Source organism: Zalophus californianus, chromosome 4, assembly GCF_009762305.2.
Source record: "Zalophus californianus isolate mZalCal1 chromosome 4, mZalCal1.pri.v2, whole genome shotgun sequence".
Lineage (NCBI taxonomy): Eukaryota > Metazoa > Chordata > Mammalia > Carnivora > Otariidae > Zalophus > Zalophus californianus.
In genome coordinates, this window is record NC_045598.1 from 71,019,233 (window position 1) to 71,038,360 (window position 19,128).

At 39.7% G+C, this 19,128-nt stretch overlaps 1 protein-coding gene across 5 annotated transcripts in view; it reads right to left on the minus strand.

Annotated features, from left to right (window-relative positions):
- Window positions 1-919: 919 nt before the first annotated feature.
- The window catches only part of MCOLN3 (mucolipin 3), a 35,008-nt gene continuing 16,799 nt past the window's right edge, over window positions 920-19,128 (minus strand). For 3 of the 5 annotated variants that reach the window (XM_027604263.2, XM_027604211.1, XM_027604203.1), the window contains exons 4-13: window positions 16,625-16,778; window positions 15,224-15,308; window positions 15,046-15,142; window positions 9,880-9,979; window positions 6,849-6,961; window positions 6,616-6,765; window positions 5,027-5,128; window positions 4,795-4,917; window positions 3,702-3,908; window positions 1,960-2,094 (exon numbers count right to left, since the gene is read on the minus strand). In XM_027604263.2, coding sequence (XP_027460064.1) covers window positions 1,960-2,094; window positions 3,702-3,908; window positions 4,795-4,917; window positions 5,027-5,128; window positions 6,616-6,765; window positions 6,849-6,961; window positions 9,880-9,979; window positions 15,046-15,142; window positions 15,224-15,308; window positions 16,625-16,778 — 1,266 coding nt within the window. Of the gene's footprint in view, window positions 2,095-3,701; window positions 3,909-4,794; window positions 4,918-5,026; window positions 5,129-6,615; window positions 6,766-6,848; window positions 6,962-9,879; window positions 9,980-15,045; window positions 15,143-15,223; window positions 15,309-16,624; window positions 16,779-19,128 lie in introns of all 5 variants that reach the window. The other 2 variants (XM_027604146.1, XM_027604194.1) reach the window with 2 other exon arrangements.

Genomic DNA, 19,128 nt, shown 5'->3' on the forward strand with positions numbered 1-19,128 from the left:
GACTGTAAACTGGGATAACTTCCTTTTGTATCAGCCAACTACTCATTATGGGTGTCTTCTAAAACTTCAGTATTTTTACTGAATAACTCATGAGTTATTCTACTGAAAAACTTATGAGTGGGTAGTTAAAAAGCAAATTCATTGTTAACAGTGCAGTTATTCAGAACATTTACCATCTGCAAGGGCTGTGTGCTTCAAGGGGCCAGGAGTCACCCTGAGTGCCCACTAGGTACGCAGCTTGATTTCCATGTTATCTCATTGAACACTCAGCACTCTGTGTACTGTCATCTCCTTTTGAAATTAAGAAGATGGGTTCAGAGAGGTTTAAGTTACTGCCCTGAGGTCACCCACACAATTTGTAGTAGATCCAAGATTTCTATTCAGGTCTTTATTCTCACCACACTGCTACTGATAGAGACTTAATTAACAGTTACTGCCCTTGAATTGCTTTCCTGATCTGGAGAAGTTTCCTTAGTTTCACAAAGTGGAGAAGAGATATATGTACATAAATAGCTGTAATTGGTGGTACATACATTATTGATAGGTAAAAAGGTATTGTTTTTAATTTTTATAAAGGTATTATTTTAAAAATAAACAGTAAGTAAATTCTTATCAAGCACTGTAGAGGGAGAAATAGTTGCAATGGGGAACTCCAAGTATCTCAAATTTCAATGTGCAAATGAAACACCAGGGGATCCAGAGACTTTAGATTTTCCATTTTTTAAAAGCCATAAGTTCTGCAATAGCTTATACTCATTGTAAAACCTCACATTTCAACACCTGGAGTGTTATTGGGATTGTCATTATGTTAAATAGTAAGACTTCAGAGTCTCAGGGCTATATTCATTTAACCCTTAAAACAAAATTACAAATTAACAAATACGTTTCCTTTACAAAAAAAAAAAAAAAGAGCTGCTTTGAGAAAACCTTTATTGCACATCATTGAATTCATTTCTACTTGAATAAATAACACTCAAAACAAAGATACATGTTGTAAAAATCCCTGAAATTCCAATCAGCAGTATCCAAGGAGTGGAGACTTTGTTTCTGTGTCTATTTAAGGCATACATTTCTCACTTATTTTTACGTTTTAAGCATAATTGTTTTTCAAAATATGTTTAATGTGAGTTTTAGAACCTCTCCCCCTGAAACCTGAAACCACAGTTCTTGACCCTAAAACACTCTCTTCCATGAGACTGAATGGCCTGTGAAGGGCAGAGTACATCACACAGTTTGCGCAAGGCCATGCAAGCACTACACCAATCCTTGCAGGACTGAATATGCATTTGGTACGCACTTTAATTTCTATATATGTATAGGATACTTTCAACTACGTACTTTAACACTGAAGGAGAGAAAACTTATACATGAATAATAAAAAAAACCTGATTCTTTCCAGAACTAAAAGCAGCATCATATAACAGTTGTCCTTCGGAATGAAAATTGAGACTGTTAGCTGGTGAGAGTTGTCTTTCTTATTCTGCGCTTTAAGAGAAGATTTTAAAATGCAGTGATTATTGATATACAGCAACCACAAACCCTCTCTCTCAGGGATGTACCCCAGAGAGTGGTTAAGACCAGGGTTAGTGAGTTGTGTTAAGTCAGACCAGGCGTTATTCTCCACTGATGATACAATCAGCCCAGTCAGAAGAGCTGGAAGCTAAGAGCTAAAGAGGGGGATGGAGAACACATTCTAAAGCTATGGCAAAATAAACAAGAAATAACAAGAATTCAATAGCTTCTCTCATCAAAGTTAGTTTAAAATAAACCCAACATAAAGCTGCAAAAGATATTAAATACTGCTTTTAAAAATATAAATAGTTCTTGATGAATTATAGCTATCAGTTTGCTCAAAGAAATAGTCTTTAAACATACGACACCTGATCTTAAAATATCCATATAGTTTCCCAACTCAGCTACACATTATATTTCCCTCCAGGGCACAGATTAGCCTGATAGCTACTTTTTACAACAGCAGAATATAGATACTGGTGTGTCGTCTTTTAATCTGTATTTTCCAGAATTGGGTAGATCTTTGCATTCTGATATAAATGTACGAAGTTCAGTCTCTGGAAAGCCATCTTGTTGGTAATGCTACACAGAAGAATAAGGAAAAAAAAAGCTCTCATGAATAAGTCCCTTGAAAACAGCTTTATTCCAAATTCAAAATTGATCATTTGTCAAGGGAAGGGGATCTTTCTAGAGGGATAGTTCAGTCACTTCCAAGTATTTCCAGGTAGATGTAGCCTTTAGAGCCATTCTTAAGTCTAGCTAAGGAAAAGTGAGTCTAGAATTCTGCATTGTCCTCATCGGCTCTTTTGTGGGTCTAGTTCAACCCAAAATGGGCATGTTGAATCTGAGTCTGAGCTGTCTTTCCAGGGAGAGTCCAGCCTGCACAATGTTATGGAGTCTCCCTTTCAGACAGGTTTATTTAAGGGCCTTGTATTAACATCAGTTTTGGGTCTAAGATCTCTAGAACATGCCCTCACCAGACAGGATCAGCCATCACTTGCCTACCTGACAGGTGCTGTGAGCTCATGGAAAGAGGTAAACATCTAAACTGTGAGTCTCAGACTTGTATCATCAAGAGTTGTCAACTCATATTACTACTCTTTGAGACCCTGGATATCACCCTTAAATAACATACAGTTCTCTGCATGCAAAGCTAAAGGCAGTGAATTTTTAGAGCACAGTGGGGAGGGATTTGGATAAGTACAACTACACTCTTTCCCAGTGGCCTTGGTGACTCTAAGCACACATCTGCCAACCAAGTATTGAGGACAGTCAGTTCTTGAAATCTGATTCAGTAAAAATAAAATCATGGCCCAGGCTTCATAAGTAAGTTATTCATAATTATCAACTCATAACCCATCAACTCCTGCTAACCTTTGCTTAATCCCTGGTACTATTTGTATGCCATCATGTTTCATTACCCCTCTCATACCCAGAAGGTCCTCAAGTGGAAGTGTCTATGTCAATGGTATACCTAATAGTATAAAGCTATTAGAAATTTAAATATATATGGATATTTACCCTGCTTTTCCATTATTTCAAAGGGCTCAGACTGATTTTTAAACTATCCCATGTGAGTGACAATATAAATAACAGCTTTTCAAATCATATTTCTGACATGTATAAAGCATACATGGCTAGTATTTGATATATCAATCCCTTCATTCTTCTGGAGACCACGCCTCTGGGATGGTCCCAGATAGGGCCTTGCAAAGAGTATGGGTTCAGTCACAGCACACTCCAAACTAAAGTCAATTTTTCTTTATGAAAATTGGATTTTAAAAATTCCCCATAAAATTTTGAAACGCCATATGTTTTGCTCAATCAAAGCCTACTGACTTTTAGAAGTCTTTGTTATTTATTTAAATAATCTCTATACCCAACGTGGGCTTGAACTCATGACCCTGAGATCAAGAGTCACGTGCTTTCCTGACTGAGTCAGGATCTTATAATTCTAATAAAAGTTTAGAAAGCTTGTTTGCAAAAGCTTACTTAGAGATAAAACTTTCAACATTCTCCAAATTCTAATTCTTCATTTCTGTGTCTCAGTATCTAAAATTGAAGTCTTTCTTTTCTACCCTGAAAAAACTGACATTCTATCAGTTCTCCTCTCTCTTAGGTATCATATTTTACTGCCATTCTACAAGTTCTGGAAAAATGTTGCTACTTACGGCTCTTGATGAACCTACCTTAATTGTTTCATATGTATCAGTGATCAGTGCAATGAAAAGACTTAAAATCATATATATAAAGAGGCTGATGAATGAGTAGAGGTAAATTCTGCTAAACAGCCAGACCAAGTAACTTTTTCGTTGCATTTTTGCAAACGTGGCGAACATATCATCTCCATTTATCAGAGAGAAAAGGCACTCAGAGACCACGTTCAGAGAACGGAACTGGAAAAAGGAAAGAAAAAAGTCCACTTTATTCCATGTTCCTTCCCAGTGGAGATTTTGTTTATGATGGCATATTTTTTTTAAGATTTTGTTTATTTATTTGTCAGAGAGAGAGAGAGAGAGCAAGAGAGAACACAAGCGTGACAGTATATTAAAAATAATGGGACCAGATATCCCAAGTTACTCCTACAAACTATGTAGTTAACCTGACAAAACTACAAGCATTTGCTGTGTGATATACACAACCTGTATAACGCATGGGAATAAGCAGCTCCTTCTTGAAGCTCCTCTTAATGGGACAGCCTGAACTGAAGGAGAAGGGGCTGGTCTGCACTCAGTGCTTTTCTGAATCAAGTCTTACCGTCCCCTTTACTTACATAGAAAGAGATCCTAGAAACACTTCTGTAGTGATACCCAAGTCCTAACCATGCATGCTCATACTTCTCATCTTAAAGCTCATTCCATTTAGGGTCATGGCATTATAATCAAGACAATAACTCTGGTAACAAAATTTTCAAATATTTCTTCAAGTTTGTCCCTATACTATTGTTTTAATAAAGTCACACTTCCAAAAGTCTTGCCTAAATAGCTTACTCTAATATATATTGATGAGTCAGACTAATCTTGACCTCATAGGTAGTTAAAAAAAAAAAAGATGTAATTATCTGATATATTCCACAAAAGGAGGTGAAGTAGTTGAGTGAATCAATCATTCTCTCAAGTTGGTCACACCGTGCCAGTTTATAAACATGTCACTAGATATAGTCTACCTTCAGCATTTTCAGGCTGAGTCACAAAATGGAAGGAGCCCGTTTTAAAAGGATAACGAGCCACTGGCACTATTTTAGGAGCTTAACGGTAACAGGAAAGAGTTGTTTATTGGTACCTTATCATGGTACGGGCCCAGCACGATCCATCCACAGAAGCAATAGCCTAAGTAAATCATAGCAGCACAGCAACAGAACCTGATGACATTGGGCAGCGCTGCCTGCAGGGTCAGAATAAGGAGCTGGGAAAGGAAGAGAGGCCATTAGAATCCACTCGTCCCTCAGCCAAAGCAGTGCACTAACTCAGAAAGATAGAAATACCAGCAGCGTGGAGATCCATGGAATCCTTACATTGTATTTCTGAAAGAAGCCGAGGTACCGAATGACTCCAAGCCACACAAGCATGGTGGAAGTCCCAAGAAGTATGCTACAGACATCATAACTTGTTAGACTCTGAAACAGTGTGGGGGGAAGAAACAGATTATTTAGCAGAAATTCATTTGGGCAAAAAAATATTTTTGGGGTTGATATGAATCAGGCACTGTTCTAGGTCCTAAGAACAAAGAAGTGAACAAAGAGACAAAATGTCCTTCCCTCATGAAGCTTGCTTTCTGGTGTGTATGGGGGAGAGATAACAGAAATAAGTTAAAACCCTCAGTACTGATGGTAAGTGCTGAGGAGAAAATTCGGGGGAGGGGAGAAAGAATGGCTATCCGGGTTGCCTTTTAAGTGGGGTGATCAGGAAGGTCTCACTAAAAAGGTGGTATTTGAACAAAGACCTGAGGGCAGTGAGGGAGCAAGCCAAGCAAAAATCTAGGAGAGGAGTGTTCCAGGCACAGAGTCAAGCACGTGCAAAGGCCCCACAGCAGGAGGATGCCTGGCAAGACAGGGAGTCAAGCCGGAGGGAGTGAGCAATGGTGGAGAGCATGGAGTCACAGAGGTAAGGGAGTAGGCAGTTTAGGGCCTCGTGGGTAATTTAACAACTTTGCATTTTAGTCTGATAGGCTGGGGAGATTGGAAAGCTCTGAACAGGAGTGATATGATCCCATTTGGGTTGCTATGATTAAGAGCAGACTGTCAGAAGAGTGAGAAGTCTATTGCAATAATATAGGTGACAGCTGATGGTGGCTGGGACCAGCCTGGTCATGGCAGAGGCGATGAGGTGGTTTTTGAAGGTAGATGGATAGCATTTCCTCTTGGATTAGATGGAGGGGAGAGAGGATTAGTGAATGAGAAGAGTCAAGGATGCATCTATGGCTTTTGTCTTGAGCAACTGAGAAGAGTTGCCATTAACTGAAGTCAGAAAGGAGAAGCAGGTTTGGACTGGGGAGTTCTGTTTAGGTATGTTAAGTTTGAGAGACCAAGTAGACATCCAAATGAAAATGCGAATCAACAGTTGGATATTTGAGACTAGAGTTCAGAGAAGAGTTCCAAGCTGGAGATACAGATTTTGAAATCATTGGCAGAGAGTTACTATTTAAAGCCACGGGACAGGGTGAGATCACCAAGACAGTGGCAGAAAAGAGCAAATGTCCAAGCCCTGCACCTTCAGGCATTGTCACTTTAGTAGGTTAGAGAGATAAGAAGGATCCAGCAAAGGATGTCAGAAGACCAGCTTGTGATTTAGGATGGAAACCAGGTAAGTGATAGCTCAGTGAAGAAGCGCATCAACAAAGAGGCAGTGCTTGCAGGGTTAAAATCTGCTGATAGGTCAAGATGACGTCCCCAAATGATTCTGACCCAGAGGCTTATGTTATCACCTTTGGAGAGCTCTGCGTAAGAGATTTCCTGACGAGATGTAAGAAACTTACTGCTATTGATTTTAAGTTTACTCAACGCAATGTTTGAAAGAAATCATTTACTCTGCATATGTTCACATTCTGGAAAAATATTAGTGCAAATCTGATACTGATGATGGCATAAATAGGAAAAAAAATTACCTTCGCTTGAATTTCCATTTTCAGAATTGATCCAATAACTGTCAATACGTCACTAATAATAATCATAATGTACCATCCGTTGACGAATTCCATTCGATCAGAAACAGAAACTTCCTTCTTATAATGGAGGAGGAAAAAACCGACAAATTCCTTTAGGGAAAAGAGGGGAGGCACCATGATTTTCTCTGTCGATCACAGTGTCCGTAGCATTTCTAGAAAGCAGCAAGCCCTACCTGCTGAAGCTGAAGTCCTCTAATCACAGATCGAAGGCACAGGATTAGTGAGGTCAAGCTTATCAGAATAACAAAGGCATCAAAGATCATCATGTAGTGAGTGTTCTTCTGAACTGGAAGGAAAAAGTGTTACCTCCTTAACTAGTGCATTGCATACCACGGGATAGATGTATAAGGTTTATAAGGACACTCTGATTGTAATCTGTCCTCTCTGTGCACAGGTGCAAGTGATTCTTTAGGCGAATGAATATCTAGAGATGGAATTGTTGGGGAAAGGTATATACACAGTTCTAAAAAGAAATCCTAAGAAACTGCCCTCCAAAAAGATCACACCAGTTTACATACCTACACATACCTCCACATCTTCTTCACCATTGGAAATTAATAATCTTTTATTTTTGTCAACCAAAAGAGCAAATCTTATTCTCAGTGATTTGAAATGCCATCTTTATCAGCTGCCAAATTAACTGTATGTATTCAAGAACCATCTCTTACCCTTTTGATGTTTTTGTGTATTTTAATGCCTAAGGCAAACACTTCTCATTACTCTTTTCTGGAATTTTTGTTGGCTATTCTTGCTTGTTTATTTTTCCATATATTCTTTAGAGTCAGACTGTTAAATTCCAGTAAAAATCCTACTGGTAATTTTTTTGGGGGGATCATATTAAATTTATAAATTAATTTAGGGAGAATTGGAATATACGTAATGTAGAATCTCTTGTCCAAAAGAATATGATGTGCCTTTCCACTGATTCAGGTCTTTTTGCATCCTTCAGGAGCATTTTCAAATTTTATCTGAACCCATTACACTGCTTTTTAGAATAATTTAGAGTATTCAGACATTCTTTCCGCAAAGACAACAGAGAGAAAAGGCCCTGGTAAGTGTCCTTCACATGAGTATTTAAAAAAGTTAAAAGTCCTTCTTTTAAAAATTACTACAGCCATCAGTAACAGATCTTTAATTATCAGCCTGCGGTCTTTTGTTCTTAATACAGTTAGCCTTCCTGCACATCCTATTAAAATATACCATCTGGATGTAAAACACTTGTTAAGAACCCATTATGTGTCAGGTGTTTCTTTAGATGCTGAGGATACAAGTGGTGACCAAGGTGGGCCCCCGACTTGGGGAATTTCTGTTCTACTCAGTGTAACACACAGGGAAGTAAACAAGTAACTGAACACAATACTTCCAGACAGGAGTAAGTAATATGAAGAAAATAAGCATAATAGCTAACAGGTGTTGCCAGGCCACACACAGTCCTAAGCACTTTGTACGTGTTAACTCATTTGATCCTCACAGCAACCCCAGCCAGGGGGCTGTGATTATGCCCACTTGGCAGGTGAGAAAATGCAGCACAAGGAGGTCACAGAAACTTGCCCAAGGCTACCTAGCCAGTACATGGCAGAGTCAGGATTCAAACCTTTGCAGTCTGTGTCCGGCATCTGTCACTGTGTATGAGTGGTTCTTGGCATCCCTTGGGAACTGCTGGACATGCACACCTTCCAGCCCTACCCTAGACCCACTGAATCAGAAACGGCATTTTCAAAAGCTCTCTCAGCTGGCACAGAAGTTCAAGAACCACTGTTCGAAATGAGAGAGACTGGTGTGGAGGCATGGGGAGAAGAGGCTCATTTATGCGGCACCATAAGGGGCAGCAGGTCTCGGGGGAGACCTGAGCGGTAAGACAGAGCCACCCACGCAGAGATTCTGGAGGATTGCCAGCACAGAGTCGGCCAGCATGAGTGGAGTCAGGTGAAGAGAGGTGAGCAGAGGTCCCAGCCCTCCTATGCTGTGCTACAGAGCCTGTCTTTATTTGACAAGGTAGACTGCTCCCCGCTGATAAAAAGACAAGCACTTAACACTATAGTTCTGTAGTTCAAAGTTCTGTAATGAAGCATCCTATTAACATTAGCCAAGGGGCATCTAATTGTTACCAAAATGTCTGCATCTACTTTAGAAAAACCTAAAAACTAAGAAACAAACATTTAAGAGAACGCCTGCGTGCCAGGTACGTTCATATGCTCTCGTCTTCTCTATTCCAAAGTGTGTGGAGAAGTATTGTGGTGTTTACAGATGACAAATAAAATTTGTGATTCACAAACCTCAAATATTTGAAGTTACCTCATAATGAAAAGAATACTAGAATGAAGAAATTTCACTTCATTTATCCTTAATATCTCATTACCGCTTCTGAACTGTGTGAATCAACCAGTAGGAAGCCCTAAAGCAATGATTTTCCAAGTATGGCATGAATAAGGATGTCCTGCACATTCCTAGGCCTCACCCCAGACCTGCAGACTGCCTTGCAGGGAGCTGGGGAAACTGCATCTAAGCAGGGACCTGGGGTGATTCTCATGCTCACCAGAATCCAAGAACCCCTGACCTATTCCAGCACAGCATACCAAAGGGCCTAAAAAATGAGAAAGGTCAATTCTTTTCCAGTCAATTTTCTTAGTTTGGCCCCCAAATTCTCAATCATACTTAGTCTATACCTGAATTTATGTCCATATTTCTAAGAATGTACCCTTTCCTCATTCCTGAATATAAATATAATGTGCGGGATGCTTCAGGGTCCAATCCTACCTGACCTCTCCATGACTGTATGATCACAGGCACCAAGATTCACTTCTAAGCCTTAGTTTCTTCGTTTGTGTAAATAGGGATGCTGCCTATCTCAAGGATATTTTAAAACTATTAAAATGTAGGTGGAAGTCCTTATGCAGTAAACACTCAAAAAATATTAGTTTGGGCATATGTGATTATTTTTCCTGGGGGATCATGTGCATTTTTTGGTAGGAACTGGGCTAGTGAGGACACATGTAGAGGTCAGCAAAAGTCATTTCAATTACTAGTAACTCATGCATTGCCTGGAACATCAGACACCCACAATGAGTTGATCTATTTGCAGAGAATTAGGAACTTGGGAATGCTCTGATTCTTTCATTTGATGCTCCACACATCCCAGTAATTTAATAACCCTTTCATTTTATTTAATAACCATTTTGAAAATTAGTAAAATTCACCACTTACTTGATCCGGATACATGCCAGTCTTTACATTCTCTGATGGAAATGTCATTATCTAAACTTATCTTAATTCTTCCACTATGGGCCTTATTGTCAAGTGTTATCTGTGAAGAACAGGAAAAGGGTCAAAACACACCTATAGTTCTTGAAGCCAAGATGTCTCTAGGCATTAATTAGGAAACAGATCTTTCAAGGTAACAGGATATCCACCCAGATTCTCATCCTGGACTCTCCTCCCCAAGTTGATGCTAGCTCTGTTTAACTTTGGGAAGCGCCCTTTATTTCTCTGTGAAATGAGAAAGTTGGACAAGATCTTCTGTCGAGACCTTTTAGTCTCTAAAACCCTATATTTCTAGGACAGTATTCCAGCCCTGGACAACTTATAAAACAAGAGATCTCTCTCCTTCCCACTCTAAGTATCTCTAGATGCCCTCTTGATATGAACAAGAGCTGGTACAAGTGTGCCCTCCCCGCTTCCCGGGACTCAGCTGGAGATAGTTTGTTAATGCTGCAGCAATTCTTACTAACACAGAGGTTAATTATCTCAGGCTTGAAACATTTCAGGTGAAGTTTTCTGATTTTCATTCTGGGCCTAGATTTCTTAGTCACTCTAGTACCATATGTATAAAAAAGGATGTGGTGACAGGGAGTCGACAGCCATGTTTTGCTTCAAGAATCATTCCAGACACCAGGCACCAAGCAGGACAAAGTCACACCAGAACACCTTCCATAGTCCTACTGTCTTCCCTTTCTAGCTCTCTCCACTTTCCCCATGCAGGGACAGGGAAAGCACGGAAATCAGCCATGGTTTTGTTTGGTTTGCTTTTAGTGCCTCCTCTCTCAAGTCTTAAAGAAAAAACATTCTTTCAAAAGTCTGCTCTTTAGGGGTGCCTGGGTGGCTCCATCAGTTAAGGTGTCTGTCTTCAGCTCAGGTCACGATCCTAGGGTCCTGGGATCAAGATTCATATCGGGCTCCCCACTCAGCAGGGAGTCTGCTTCTCCCTCTCCCTCAGCTGCTCCCCCTGCTTGTGCTCTCTTTCTCTCTCTCTCTCTCAAAAAGAAAAAATGCCTGCCATTTAAATGAGTTTTATTGAAGCTTCTTCATGTGGGGTAACTAGACATCCCTGCATATATAAGATTTCAAAGAAATTTAGTGAGTCTGGTCACTTTGTTTCTCCTCATGTTGGACTGTAAGCTTCTTTCCTTGACAAGCAACTAAAAGTGTTGTCAGTGTCTGCACATCTCCACACCCACTGGAGGACCCAGTCCATGGCCTCACAAAGGAAAGATGCTTCATATTATTTGAATGAGTCAGAAATCTTTGCCGAAGAGAACCCATGCTTTTCCCACACAGTGTCCAGGCCTTATAAATAGTAGGTGCTCACTAAATATCTGCTGAGTAAATATACTTTGGCTCAATGTCAATCACATCTCAATTGGGCTCGAAGAAGTTGAATTCTTTAAACAAAGAAGAAAAAATAATGGATAGGATTAAGAACCGATTAGATAGCGCAGAGAAAAGATTAGTGAATTTGAAGGTAGAGCAATAGAAACTTCCAAAATGAAACACAGAGAAAAAAGATTGGAAAATAAAACAAAAACACGAAACATTAGTAAGCTATGAGACAACTTCAAGTGACCAAATACACATGGAATTAGAATCTCTGAAGGGGGAGGAAGGAGAAGAGACAAAACTATTTGAAGAAGTGATGTTTAATAAATGTCAAATGTAATGGAAACTATAAACCCACAGAACCAATGCTTAATAAACCTCAAACACAAGAAACTTGAAGAAAATTACACTAAGGTATATCACAATCAAAGAGATAAAGAGAACAACTGAAAAACAGCAAGGGGGAGGGGGAGTACATCCCCTGCAGAGGAACAAAGATGAAGACCACAGCATGTTTCTCATCAGAGCAATGCAAGCTAGAAGAGCAACAACATCTTTAAAGTACTGCGGGAGAAACAGTCAACAGAGAAGTCTATACCCAGTGAAACAATCTTTAAAAATGAAGATGGAGGGGCGCCTGGGTGGCTCAGTTGTTTGGGCGTCTGCCTCCAGCTCAGGTCATGATCCCAGGACCCTGGGATTGAGCCCTGTGTCGGGCTCCTTGCTCCATGGGGAGCCTCCTTCCCCCTCTCCCTCTACCTGCTGCTCCCCCTGCTTATGCTCAGTCTCTCTCTCAAGTGAATAAATAAAATATTTATTTAAAAAATAAAATAAAAATGAAGATGGAATACTTTTTAGGCATATAAAAGTCTCTCAGCAGCCCTGCACTATAAAAAATGTTAAAGGAAGCCCTTCAGATGGAAGAAAAATGATCGCAGATAAAAGCCTGGAGCTATACTAAAGAATGAAGCGTGCTGGAATGGTTACTTCGTGGGCCAATATACTTTTTTCCTTATTATTTAAATTGCTTTAAAAGATAATTGTTTAAATAAAAACTCCTAACAGTGCATTATATAGTTTGTAACACATCTGGAAGTAAACTGTGTGACAACAACAACATAAAAGCCAAGATAGGAGACACAGAAATAGATTGTTATAAGATTCCTGGGCTCTACATGCAGTGGTATAATATCACTTGAAGGCAGATGATAATAATTTAAATATTTGAACTGTAAACCCTAAAAATAATACAACAAAAAGTTACAGCTAATAAGCTAACAAATGAGCTAAAATAGTATCCAAAAAATACTCAATTCAGGCAGAAAAGGAGAGAAACTATATTAATAATCACATATCATTTAAATGGTCTAAGCACCTCAATTAAAAGGTACAGATGATGAGGTTGGGTAAAAAAGCAAGACTTAACTCTATGCTGTCTAATAAGAAACCTACTTTAAACATGAGATACAAATAGGTTAATATCAAAAGGATGGAAAAAGATATACCATACTAACACTAATTAAAATAAAGTTGAAGTGGTTATATTAAGATCAAACAAAGTAGATTTTAGAGCAAAGAATATATATTGGGGTAAAAAGTGCCATTTCATAATGATGTAGAAGTCAGTTCCTCAAGTGAACACAAGAATCCTAAATGTTTGTACACCTAATAAAGAGCTTCAAAATACATGATGCAAGAATATATTAAATTGCTATGAATGAATGTTAATGTACTACTTTTACATTATAAATCCAAATGATAGGCACAGGAAGGTTTCATAAATAGTTGTTGCATGAATCAAATATCTGCTATATATCTCATATACATGAAGTATATTAGATAGACAGATGTCTTGACAACAACTTTGTTGGGTAGATGGGCATTAATTCTGTTTTATAAATGAGAAAACTGGAATTCAAACCAATTAAGTAATTTACCTAAAGTTACAAGCTACTAATTGGTGAGCTGGAATTAAAATCTACGCTTGCCTGAATCTAAAACCCTTGCATTTTAAATCAGGCATATATGGCCCCAGTTCATGTTTACTTATAAACATAAAGTTGCACTAATTGTATTTATTATTAAACTACCCTATTGGGGCGCCTGGGTGGCTCAGTTGGTTGGGCGTCTGCCTTTGGCTCAGGTCATAATCCTGGGGTCTGGGATGGAGCCCCGTATCAGGTCCCCTGCTCTGCAGGGAGCCTGCTTCTCCCTTTTCCTCTGCCTGTTACTCTCTCTGCTTGGGCTCTCTCTCTCTGTCAAATAAATAAATAAAATCTTTAAAAAAAGTAAAAAACAAAAAAATAAACTACCCTGTAGGGCATCAGTTCCACTGTAGTTCTGGGAGACACACTGCTAAATCCACAAGGCACGGGCATAGCTCGGGTCAAATCTGCAATAACAGGAAAAACAGAACATCCACCTGCGGCTAACAGGCCAGGCTGCTCTCACCACTGTACTGAGTCATGGGAAAGGGTCTACATTTTACAAATGTTTCATTTACTCATTCCACAAATATTTGAGTCACCTACTATGTTCTTTCAGGGATGCAAAGATTAATAAAATGATTCCTGCCTTCAAGGAGCTTTCAGTCTAGCAGAGTTGATGATAAAAGCCTAGAAAATCCTAAAACAAAAGAGAAGGTGGGTGAGCCCATTAAAATATAAAAACAAAACCAAAAATAAAACCCTGGAGTTCAGAACACAGAATGTGTTCCTAACTGAAGCATCACAAAGAGGGTCCAGGAAAACGGTGTCAGTTGAGCTGAGCCTTGAGGATTATAAAACTTCTGAAAAGTGCCATTTCTCAGTTTGAGAATGGTGCAGGGGATGGTAAGGGAGAGGAGGGAGAAGAGACAAGACTGGATAATAGCTCAATTTTTTTAAAAAAGTCAAGTAATATTGAAAATTCGTAACTTCCCAGCTAACATTAGGATCAAAATTTGTAGCCTAATACAAAATAGTCTTACAGTATTAGTGCTTTTTCCCATTAAATGATATGCATAATTATTTAGACTATATTCTGAAATTTTTTTAACCTCAACCTCTGAAAACTTGATTTCTCTTAGCCAATTAGTTGAGTATCAAGGACAGAGCTCTGGTACAAACTACTGCTGAAGTAACAGCAATCTGGACTGTGTGAAGGTGAGTTGTATCAAATGCTGTTCCACATATGCCCCACACAGCATTGGATTACTGACCCTGAGCCTCACGGGCTGATCTTGTGCTCTCTAGAGAGCATTAACAGCTCCTTTTGCAACTGGAATGTAGAGAACAGAGATGTGGCAGGGTGGGCTGAAGGGGGAGGAACCAAAGCATCTGGAGGCAGCCCAAGGAAAGCACTGTGAGCAATAAGCCAAACGCTGCACACATCTACAGTGAGGAGCCTCAGCAGCCAGAACCCCTGGCAATGACCGTAAGCAGAGAGCCACAGACTGGTATGAGCCAACTATAGAGGACCTACAAGCTCTCTGCTACTTTTGTATTGAACACCTCCCCTGTGCCAGTTACTGGTCTGAGTACTGGAGACACTGCACTGAACAAGGCAAGGTCCCCGCCCTCACAGGACTTCCACTGAGGTACAGAGGATAGATAATCAACAAGTAAACAAGTTACCATAACAAAACAGAGCCAGCTATACCAATGCTTCCCCCAGGCACATTCAAGTGGGAACATCCTATATATCTGACCATGCTTTAATAGGGGTAGATGAAACATGTAATGAAACCAAACAATTTTTCTTCAGCCTGGGACCAAATTCAGCCCAGCCCATGCTTACAGTCAGAGTAAAGTCGTAACAGTCAGGGAGCTCGTGATGACGAATGGTCTGCAGATTAATGGCCTTCAGTTTAAACTGCAGCTCCACAGTTAGGAGTCTAGGAAACAGAGGAGGCTTTAGTGCAGTGAAAACATACACACACAGACACACAAGGTACACTCCCAACTGCTTCCCTCACCTATGAAAGTCCAGTGTTAAGTTCAGTTTATTTTCTTCCAGTGTTCCGATGTGAAAAGGTTCATCTGGCTCTACAAAGAAACATTCTGCCATAGAAAGAAACAAAACATTATGTATATTGCCTAAAATAAATAAGTGAACTGCATCTTGGAAGGATAATATATTTAAGACTAGATATTCAGATTCTACTGTTCTTCTGAATTAAGATTTAAAAGCTAAAGGTCAATATCTCTTGGTTACAATGAGTCATTTGTTTTTAAGATGCAAGTGGCTACATTTCTGGAGTGGGTGAAGGGTAGGAGACCTGAACCTGAACTCTGTCTCATTAGTCTCCTATAGAATGCTCTCTTCCTTCCTGCCTTTGTGAGCCTAAACTTTGCGTCCCTTCTCCCTTTTCTGTATCCTAAGCATAAGTGTGAAGCACTTACAGTACCTAAGATAAAATTTTCTAAAGTTAAAGGATCTATTTTTTAAAATACTATTTTATTTTAAAATTAAAAAAAAAAAGGAAGACAGCATTTTAGGAGATTTCACTAATCTGTACTGTAATCCTTTACTATCCCTCTCCAAAAACCGTCCCAGTGACTATTGTTAAAAGTATCCGGATACTTAATTTTTAACTCAAAGACTTAAGTTAGTATTTTAGATACACATTATAAATAGAACTTTGCTAATAAGAATAAGCCATTCAAGGGCACCTGGGTGGTTTAGTTGGTTAAGTGACCGGCCCTTGATTTCAGCTCAGATCTTGATCTCAGGGTTGTGAGTTCAAGCCCCGCACTGGGCTCCACTCTGGGCATGGAGATTACTTAAAAAAAATAATAAAAATAAAATAATAATAATAATAATAATAATAAGCCATTCTATTCTAATTCCTGGTTCTGGTTCTTCCCTAAACCCAGCATCAAAGATACTAAGTAGAGAAGGGCAGTTGAGGGGAGGGAGTTTTATATACATGATGAATTTGCAAGTACAATGTTTTATAAGGATAGTATAAGTTTATATAACTGGCTTATCCAGTGCAAGAGGAATTGGAATATAGAGGCTAAGAATGTAGTGGCTCAGAGCACAGGTAGCCTGGGTCAAATTTCAGCACTGCCTCTTACCAGCTCCATCAGGACCATATCACTTAACTCTCTGAGCCATACTTTAGTCTTCTATAAATTGAGGATAATAATATATCTTGCCTTATTGGTTTGTTCTTGTTGTTGTTTTTAAAAATCATGAGTTACAGTAAAGGGCTTGGGACAGCACTGACACAGAACAACTCCCACAAATTTTCTTACTATGACCTAATAGCACAGACCAAATGAACATTTTCAGAGATGAAATTACTGGTTTTAAGGATAAATCAAGGAGCTAAAAAAAAAAAAGGAAGCTCTAGTTTCTTGAAGAACCTCACCAGTTTCAATTTCTGGATCAATGTCAAAGGTATCATTTCCAGGACAGATGTTTCCTTGCCTGTAGAAGTGCTGACAGATGGTCAGAGCAGACTGCTCCATGCCCTTGTTCTCGTAAGCATGATTCCCAACCGACGTGTTGCGGAGCTGCAAGTACTTCAAACCAAAAAGAGAAACAGAGAATGGGAACACCAGCTAGACAGAAATAAAGCCATGATTGCCTACCCACCCTGCCTATGAAACGGGCAGGTTCCAACCTGCTTTCTGGGTGGAGACGCTCACGTTCACATTCACGTTGATATGCGAGCACATGACATGTTACTGTGCGCCAGGACAGTAGCCTTCAGAAAGCACTCCCAAATTAGAGTTCTGGGCTCCAGTCTCATTTCTGTGAGCGTGGGCAAGTCACAAATTTTCTGAGCCTCTGGTTCCTTGTCTACAAAAGTAAAGGCTTACAGTACATCAACTCTGTGATCCTTCCTTCTTTAAAGAACTAAGTGCAGGAATTGATTTTTGCATTCAGTGTGAATACAAACTTTATCTCTGAACCGTTTCTTATTAAGGTCAGAGTTCTGCTTTGCTGTTGTAATACAGGAAAGGGGATACAATTGTTCTAAGCTAACTTGCAAAACTTTTTCAAAAAACAAACAAAACTGTTTCATCTTTATCATTGCAAGAATACAGGTTAGTCACTTTCACAGCAATATTCCCTCCTCCTAGGGAGTCCTATAAATAAAATAAAATGTAATTTTACAAATGAGGATCTCATGGTACTTTGGAATAATCATCAATTTAAACTCTGAATGGGGGCGCCTGGGTGGCTCTGTCGTTAAGCATCTGCCTTCAGCTCAGGTCATGATCCCAGGGTCCTGGGATCGAGCCCCACATTGGGCTCGCTGCTCTGCAGGAAGCCTGCTTCTCCTTCTCCCACTCCCCCTGCTTGTGTTCCCTCTCTCGCTATGTCTCTATCTGCCAAATAAATAAATAAGATCTTTTTTAAAAAATTTTAAAAAAAAGAAGCTGCATTAAGTTGTTAAATAGCATTATATCCTATATGTAGGGACCAAATAGTATAACAGTGGAGATACTCGGTTTTGAGGTTTTTGTTCTCTATTCAAGGAAATAAGTGGATTAAGCCTTGCTAAAGCTACTCTGAGCCAAACTGGTAGTTTTATATTGGGGGTGGGAGGGTGTAAGAGGTCAACAGTCCATTAAATGAAAACGAAGGTAAAAGATCTTGAGCGTGGTGAGGTCCCAAGCAGACCAGTGTGCCTGCAATGGTGTGTGATGGGAAGTAAAGCTGGAAAGACAAGCAGGGGTCATGAGGTAGAGTCATACAAGTATGGGGTCCTGTAGCCCTTCTGAGCACCTACTATTTGTGAAGCAGTCCTCATAGGAATTACCTAAAGATCTGAGCCTCCTGACCACAGAAACTTGTATGTCTTGAACTTCGTAAGATCTTGAAACATAGAAAATCCAAGGTGCAGGGCTGCAGGTAACCTGCTAACATTATAAGATATCCTCTGGCCAAACTTCCTTGCTGTCCTAATAAGACTCTTCATGGAGGTCTGTGCAAGAGCTAGATGGTCAGGGGCAAGTGGTAGGACTGTGTCCAACTAAGGGAAATCCTGGAGCTTGAGTCAGAGGACTCTGGGACAGGAATGGGGTGTGTGGGACTAAGGCTGGAAGGCAGGTGACCTATGGGACTGACCAATGGGGCCCCCAAGTGGCTGTGGCCTCTGAGGGCTTTAATCAGACTGGGCATCTGTCCTCACTTGCCTCTGCAGCTCTGCTTTGACAGAGGAATTTTTCACACAGATCCATAATTCTGTTTAGTAACTTACGCAGCTTACTTCCATCACCGTAGATTTCTGACCAATTTACACAGTCCAAGGGTTAACAGAAAAGCCTTGATGCCGTAAACACATATGTCATCCTAGCAATTTGCTATCTCACTGAGCATAGATTGTCTCTAGATAATTAAGAACCATAATTGCACTATAGTAATTTTTACTTTTGAGGGGCAGTTAATCAATGTTACAATAAAACCATTGTCATGTATGACATAAAGGCCTTACTTATTTTTTAAACAAACTTTCAGGTCTTAGTTGCTATATATGCTTTGCAAAGTTAATATTCTCATTATTTGTTAAGGGCCCCTGAATGTATAAACTCTGAAGACTTAATGACTACTTACAACCAGGGCCATGGTTAATAATTTTAAATCTTTGAGGTACTCATGCCAACCCCTAGCTCTGATTCTTTTAATTAAGTCTTTAAAGTTTCTGTCTCTTTGTTACTAAACTAAAGCTTTTCTCAATTTCTTGTTTCATGGAAGTTCGATGGTGATTTTTTTAAAAATAATTTTAAGGGGCACCTGGGTGGCTCAGTTGGTTAGGCAACTGCCTTCAGCTCAGGTCATGATCCCGGAGTCCCGGGATCGAGTCCCGCATCGGGCTCCCTGCTCAGCGAGGAGCCTGCTTCTCCCTCTGATCCTCTCCCCTCT